At 25.0% G+C, this 8,291-nt stretch overlaps 1 protein-coding gene across 1 annotated transcript; it reads left to right on the top strand.

Moving 5' to 3' along the window:
- LOC109130602 (putative defensin-like protein 270) lies at positions 3,907-4,378 on the top strand. The gene is made up of 2 exons (XM_019240316.1): positions 3,907-4,048; positions 4,194-4,378. Exons 1-2 carry the CDS (start codon positions 3,976-3,978, stop codon positions 4,346-4,348), a joined length of 228 nt encoding a protein of 75 aa, XP_019095861.1. The 5' UTR covers positions 3,907-3,975; the 3' UTR covers positions 4,349-4,378.

The raw sequence follows: 8,291 nt of genomic DNA, 5'->3' as shown, positions 1-8,291 counted from the left end.
GTCTCTCTCTCTCTCTCATCTTCTCTTTCTACTAATTTTGTGTGTGTGTTTTCAAGTTTTGAACTTCAAAATTATAAAACAAAAACTTTATTTAATTTGTTTCCATATGGATTTTCAAACTCGTGAACCATTTTTGTGGCTTACGTAACAGAATATTCTCACCATATGTAAGAAGTTTGTTTCATGGTACTACCCGAGATGGTTAGTTAGGTTAATGTACAATGTGAATGACACCACAAGTTTCAACTATTTGTGTAGACCTTCGATGTCTTTATATTTTCTAGGATTTTTGTCTTTTGATTTTTTCTTTGTTCTGATCCATTTGTTTTCTTTGGGGCACAAATTTTTTTACACGTATAATCCGTTTAGATAAGACTACTACTATCTTTTACTACGCAATGAGAACGATTAAAGAAAATTATCTTTGCCATTTTAAAATATAGTAAGAGAATCATAATGAGATTAGTTCATTTTGTATTAATGACGAGTTGAGAGCCTTGACGATAATTAAAGTTGTGTCTAGATCGCTTTTAACTTAAATTTGAATTCTCTTTCCACGCTTTTAGAAATAGCATTATGTTTACTGATCCTAAACAAGTCGTAAATTCATAACCTTACTACTAACTCTCTATTATTAGGATTGGAATTTGAACTTTTCTTTATGCAATATGCATAATAAATGTTTTGTTTGTTTTTTCCATAGTCATTAATTTTGCCCAAAGTCACATGGTTTTTTCTAGATCATTTTGTTTCTTACACAATTAATACTACCCCATTATCCAAGTCTGTAATTTTACACATATATATACAAGAAGAGCAGCCCCCACCCACATTGCCCCTACTTTAAAAGAGTGTCTATATTTTATAATAATGGAGTAAATTTTAGTAAAAGATGGAGACGAGATTCATTTTGTAACTACTAAACTTTTGTAGCAAAAAAATATACTACTAAAACTTCTTGTACGTTTGCTTACATTAATCTGGAATAAATCCTTTTTTATAGATCAAATTCTATTTGGTGCATAAATTTTAGTTAACTAGATTTTAATCCGCGGTACACCGCGGGCATATAATTTCTATTATAATTTATATTTTATATTGTATATATTTGGTAAATATTAAATGTTTTGTAAATAGAGGAATAACTAAATTTTCTAGTTTTTGTGCGGCTAAATATTTATATTATTTTTTAACCCACAATATACTTCAAGACCATTTGTTTGGTATATTTAGTTTGTTTTGTTTAGTGTTTGAGATTTTATTTTGATTTTTAATTATTATAACAAAAAAATTAGGGATCTAAATACATAATCAGTAGTTATACGTTGTGATTAAGTCACATCTTTCCTAATAATTTAATTATTTTATACAATCTTAGTTAAATCAACTTGATTTTATGTCAAATATTTCTAATATTAGTAGTGTTGATAAATAATTAAATAAGTATTTAACCCGTGTTAACACAAATTTAATAATATTTTATTAATTTTAACATGTTCTATTTGTAACTCATCTACTATATAACCATATTATATAGTATTTTAGAATTTTTTTAATTTTACATCTTCGTAATAATTAAATTTTGTATTAAGTTTATATATGTTAATTATAATATTTAAATAATTGTCAATTGAAGTTTTTCTTACGTTAAGAATCAAATCTACATAGATTTTGGAAAAAAAAATGGGAATCAAATTGTTTTTTTTTGTTTACAAAGGATTCAGATATATAATATCTTCAAAACATAACATAATGTATGATTAAATATATGATAGTTTCTATTTCCTCATTGATTGCTGTTATTTTTTTTAATTGAAATGAAATGTAAAATATTTAGGAAACAAAATCTGAAGTAATGTTAGTTTTGGAAAAAATTTAGGGGTTAATTTTGTAAATAACTTTTTAAATAAACAAAACTAAAATGGCATAACACAAAATGTACTTCAAAAATGTTAATATAGATCCTTGAACAAATATTGGACCAAGAAAACTTGAACGACCGAACGTTATTTAATATTTATCTAACACATTGAATTTTTTTATTATTACTATATAACCTTTTTATCATCCATTAAGTGTTTGGAAACTTTCACACTGATTTTTTAAATATTACCCCATTTAAAATAAAATAAAACTTAAGAAATTTGATGTATATATATGAGTTTAAACATTTTCAGCTATAAGAGAAAATGTTTATAAACATTTAGTTTTAAACATATTTTTTCAAAGTAAAAAAACATTCATATTAGATAGATACTTGTAATTTCCCTAAAGTAAAAAAAACATTCACATTAGATAGATACTCGCAATAAAAGAAACTAGATTTTAATACCACAGAACAATTTTAAAAAATAGTTATTAAGAAAAATTATGTTTGATTTTGTGTTTTTTTTAATATTTCTATAGATGAGTTGTATTTTTTTTTTGTGTTTAGTACCAGTGAAGATTGGCGTAAAACCTCTCGTTAACTCATTTGAAATAAAACTAAAATATTTTGTGTATTTTTGTAGATTAATCCGTAAAAAACTGTAACATGATCGATAACATGATCAACAACATTTTAGCAAGTTAAAAGTATCTAGAATATTTAAATTATGTATACTAATTTCTTTTAGAATTATTCTACGTATGTTTTTGGATATTACGAATAATAATTTCAAATTTTAATATTTATTTAATGGCAGGGGTTTAAATATGTAAATCATACAAATAAAAGGTTACTTTACCAAATGTACTTCCAAATTAATTACAGGGGGAATGAATTTTAGTTTTAATGTTTTAGCAAATAAATTCATACAGCCATAAAAAATTATCTTATATTTATTTATAATCATTTTTAATACATTAGGTTCGAATGACAAGCGACAAAATGTCATAGGCTTGTTTACTCACAACTAAAAGTAAAATTATAATAAAAAATTAAACGTCTGAATTAGAAAATAAATATTTTATATTTTGTATTGTCTTATATCACATTGTGTTTTAATATATTATACAATGTATAATTATTAAAATAAATATTTCATACAATTTTGCACCTATTGTTTAATACAACTCATGCTAGATCTTCAATTGTTTTGATTTTAATCAGTTATGATTTTATTTAATCCAAGTTGAGGCATGTAAATTGAAAATGATATTATGATGCAATATATATGTGACACCCCGGTTTCAGAGATTTGTAGAGAGGTTTAAAAGAATTGATTTGACCACTTATATCATAAAAATGCACTTATCTTTTCGATCAATGGTCCTAAGAGAATTTCAGAATTAAGTGTGCTTGAGCTGAAATAGTTTCAGAATGGGTGGTCTTCCGGAAAGTGATTGTCAAAATTGTGCCAGTGAGGACAAAACACAAGGAAATATTATGTGGTAATTTATAGGGATGATAAATAAGTATTTAAAAACTCTTGGACGTAACTGACCAACCGTCATATATGGATGAACTCATTGGCCTAATGAGAGAACATGAGATCCATTAAAAAAGACAGACCTGTAAATTGGAACATAGAGCCCACTAAAACATGGCGGTCAAGAAGTTTTAATATATATATATATATATATATATATATATATGATATAATATTTTACTTAAACCGTATAAAACATATATTGTCAATCATATTCAGTTGGGATATTTTTAGAGACAAAACATACAAGTACGTGAATTCCTAAAGGTCCACAAAATATTTTAAGTCAAACAAAATTTTAAAACCACTTACAAAATTAAGTAATATATATTTGACCTAAGATTTTTTCACGATTTTGGTTGAAAAAATCAATGTAATTAAAGGTCAACAAAATCTTAAGTCAAACAAAATTTATATGGTATTATTACTAACATTTGAAAATCCATCTATAAAAGGACAATAAACTCTCTTTTTACTTACTCACTAAGTGGTTTTACAAAATATTTCATAGTAATTCTATTGAACAAAAAAAAAGTAATTCTATTGTAGACTTGTTTATAGAAAGATGATGCCTTCAAAGTCTCATTTGGTTGCTCTTCTCTTGATCATTTCTCTCATTGTTAATGTTCAATCTATTCGTAAGTTTTTGTTTTTGTATCTTAATGATGTGCATATTTTTTCAGTATACATATAATTATCATCATTTTATAATTAATGCAATTATTATAAATCTTATGACAATTATATGTAATTATTATATTTCTAATTTGATTAATTTTACAGGGATTATGGATGATTCAGAAGATTGTAAATACAAAGGACCATGTCACAAGAGGGAAGATTGTTTCCAAAGATGTGGACTAAAAGCACCTTCTCATGGTGCTTTGTGTGTACCTTCAGGAAATAATCTGGAACGTGTATGTTGTTGTCTCTATTAATACGCAACTGAATATGATTGACAATGTTCAATAAGGTTTAAATAAGATATTATATCATTTCTACATATATTGTTTCAAATTTACATGTCTTAATATAGATTAAAGATAATTCAAACAGAACTAACTAAACTTAAAAGAACAGGAGATCTAACATGAGTTATACTAAACAATAGGTGAAAAGTATGAAATATATGTGTTTTACAACTTATACATTTTTTTTTTTGTAATTTCATGTTTAGTTTCAAATAAACAATTTTATGATATTTTTTGTTTGCATACCAACCCAATATATGAAAATCGAATATGAATAAGACTTAATAAATGTAGAGTTGTAACATTTGAAAGCCATACACGTCTGTTCACAATTCAATATATAAAAAATATGTTTCTGAGAATAAACAATATAGAACAACAGAAAAAGAGTAAAATTAGGCGATCATATTCAATTAATACATTTAAAAGGTAAGATTTCTGACTGATTTTAAAAGCAGTTTTATTAATTTTTTTCAATTTTTGTTGTTGTCTATCCATCGTTTATTATTAGTATCTGAACCCATCATATTTGTTTGGTTTTATCTGAAATTATCATATTATAAATGATGATTTTATAAATTCTCATCTAGTAACTGTAACACCATATAAATATGCACCAGAGCAGATACATTCACCATAATCTTAAGAGTACGTAAGTCGGTAACTATGTAACTAAGGGCACTATGTTAAATATTATTTAGTTTATTTGAGGATCAATCAAATCTATCGACTTCAGATAATGGAAACATCAAAAAGATTTGATATTTGAAAGCGATAGTGATACAACCTTTCCTTAAAATTCAAATATTAAAAAGAATCCCACTTGGAGGAGCTAGAAAGGGATATATGTATATCAGAGTCCTTCTCATAGTTAAGACCGATGAGTGACACACAACCACAGTTGAAATTTAGTTATAAGGACCACATTTTACTTAAAATATTTCATTGTTTGATGAGTATTATATAAAGTTTTTGGAGGATGGTCATCGTTGTGGGGGCAGAGCAAAATTTGTCTTGTTGCTTCTACAGTCTCAATAGTAGAATGGTTGTTTTTGTAGGCAAGTTAGTATTTAGAGTATTGTCGACGGCAAATCAAGATAAAAGTTTCTATCACTGTACGTACTGCAGGTTTGCGACATGGTCCTAATTATACCGCCATTTTCGCGTTTCTATAAACATTTGAATAAACATACATACACATACCAAATTCCTAGTGTCCATGTTACCCAACTGAATTATCAAAAATAAATGAAGAAATTGAATGAAAGAAGAGACATCATTATTGATTATGATTTTGTTTCCTTACGACGTTTTAATTTGATGGGATGCAAAATTTGGAACCATATGCTTCATTTTGATTTGATCTCGTCAGAAAAATAAAATGGAAATAGTATGTATTATATATGAGGGAACGCAATGATAGATTTTAATTTAATGCTTTTGTTTTGAAACGCCAAAGTCTTACAAAATCACAGTTTTTTGTTTTATGGGATTTTTCTTGTTTTTTTTTTTTCTCAAATTCATGAATGTATAAAGAAAGACAAAAAAACAAAGACAATAAAACAGCATGGGTAGTTAGAGTAAGATATGACATTATAAATGTAACCATTACTGCATATGAATTATTATGATGCCAAGACACAACTAGGGAATTTAAGGCAAAAATGACACTTTTGAGGTTTTATTACTTGTTAATACTGCCAATTTTAAAGACTCCCAAAAATTCAGTGTATCTGGTCCCCAATCCTAAATAATGTATAGAAAATTAATTAAAATAATATTCTCAATTTTTTAAAATAAGGTAATAAAATATTAAATCAATGTTTTAGAACTTTTTTAGGAGTATTTGTTTTGGTGTATTTTGTTCAAAAATATTTCTTTCATCTATCCATCCTCAAAAATATCCCCTATTAAATAATTTAAATTTATAAATTTTTATAAAGTTATAATGGTAACTACTTCTCGAACACTGGATTCAAATATTTATTTATAATTTATAATTATTTTCATACATTAGGTTTGTATGACAAGCAACAAAATGTCATAGGATTGCTTATCCAAAATTAAACGTAAATTTAAAGTAAAAATAAATGTATGAATTGAAGAATGTTGTTTCATATTGTGCATTGTCTTTTATTAGCTTTAAAAAAAAGTTTATACTGCCTATAGAATATTATATAAATAGTCCATATAATTCTGAACCTACTTTTTAATATACCTCACTTTTATATCTTCTATTTTTGTTTTATTTTAGTTCTTTTTGTTTTATTTAATCTGGGACATGTAAGTTGAAAATAATAATACTGAACAATATAATAATTTATTTAAACCGTATGAAACATATATTGTCAATCATATTCAGGTGCATATTTTTAGAATAACAATATAAAAGTATTTGGCTTCCAAAAAATTTACACAAAAATTTATGTCAAACCAAATTTTAAAACCACTTATAAAATTAAGTAAATTAAAAAAATATTAAAAAAATTGTAAAAATTTATATGACCTAAGATTTTGTTGAAACAATCAATGTAATTAAGAGGGAGTATTGAACTTGACAATGAAAGGAATTGGTAGGAATTTTAAATTTTAAATTTTGAAAGATTTGAATGAGTTTTTAGAATATTTGATTATTTTTAGAGTTTTAAAGATTTTTAAAAATCATCAATTAAATAACAGGTGATTTTAATAATACTCTAAAATCTTTTAAAATGTTATGTTCAATACCTCTAAGGTAAACAAAATCTTATGTCATAAAATTTTATGGTATAGAATAAATTTAATGCAAAATTTTATATGGTATTATTTACATATTCAGCTATAAAAGAACAGTCAACTCTCTTTTTCTTCATACTAGATTATAACCCGCGGTGTACCGCGTGGCAAATTTTTTTTTGATTTTTTTTGTTAATGTATTATTTTAATAATAATTTTGCTAATGTAATATTTTGTTAATTTTAGTGATTTAGTATATAATTCGTGGTATACCGCACTACAATTTTTGTTTAATACAATCTTAACTAAATCAGTTTGATTCGAGATATTTTATATTGTGTTGTTAAAATAATAACATAAGAATTTAACTCGTATTGAAGTATCATATTAATGATATTTTATTTTTAGTATTATCAATTCAGTCATGTAATGTCATAATATAACTTGTTTGTGTTATTTTGAAAATTTAATGTTTAAATATTTATAATTTTAAACTTTTTATTAAGTTCAGATATATCAGTTATAAATTAGAAACTTCTTAAAATTCTATAATTTACTATATACGGTAAATTTATTATTTATGTATGTTGAACATATACTTTTTATATTAATTGAGTAATATATGTTCGCTTTAAAAATTCAAATATGCAGGAAAAAATATACATTTTATTAACTTTATGCATTATATGACGATTCACTATATTTAAATTTTAAAATAAAAACAAATGATGGTAGGAGAATATTTTTTTAATATGGAATAAATCTTCTAAATATATATATATATATTAATTATAGAATATTAAATATATACACATTTAAAATATTTTGATTCTGTTTGGTTATAAGGATAGTAGAGAGAATTAACTAACATTGTCTGGATATGAATATAAGCATTAAATGACATTAAATTTAAAAACTTTCCAAAAAGTATTTTTGAGCAAAAACTGCTGCAAAAATACTAGTATATATATATATATATATATACAATATTAATAATATTGGTCTTGCTCAATCGAGTTTTATACCGGGGAAACTGAGTACCGATAATATAGTCGTTGTACAGGTAGCTATTCACTCTATGCGTCGTAAAAAAGGGAGGAAAAAGGATGGATGTTGCTAGAACTTGATCTTAAGAAAGCCTATGATCGTGTTAGATGAGATTTCTTGGCTGACACGCTACAGGTGGCAGGGTTGT

Source organism: Camelina sativa, chromosome 18 (genome assembly GCF_000633955.1).
Source record: "Camelina sativa cultivar DH55 chromosome 18, Cs, whole genome shotgun sequence".
Classification (NCBI taxonomy): Eukaryota; Viridiplantae; Streptophyta; class Magnoliopsida; order Brassicales; family Brassicaceae; genus Camelina; species Camelina sativa.
This window is presented reverse-complemented; position numbering and strand designations above follow the sequence as displayed.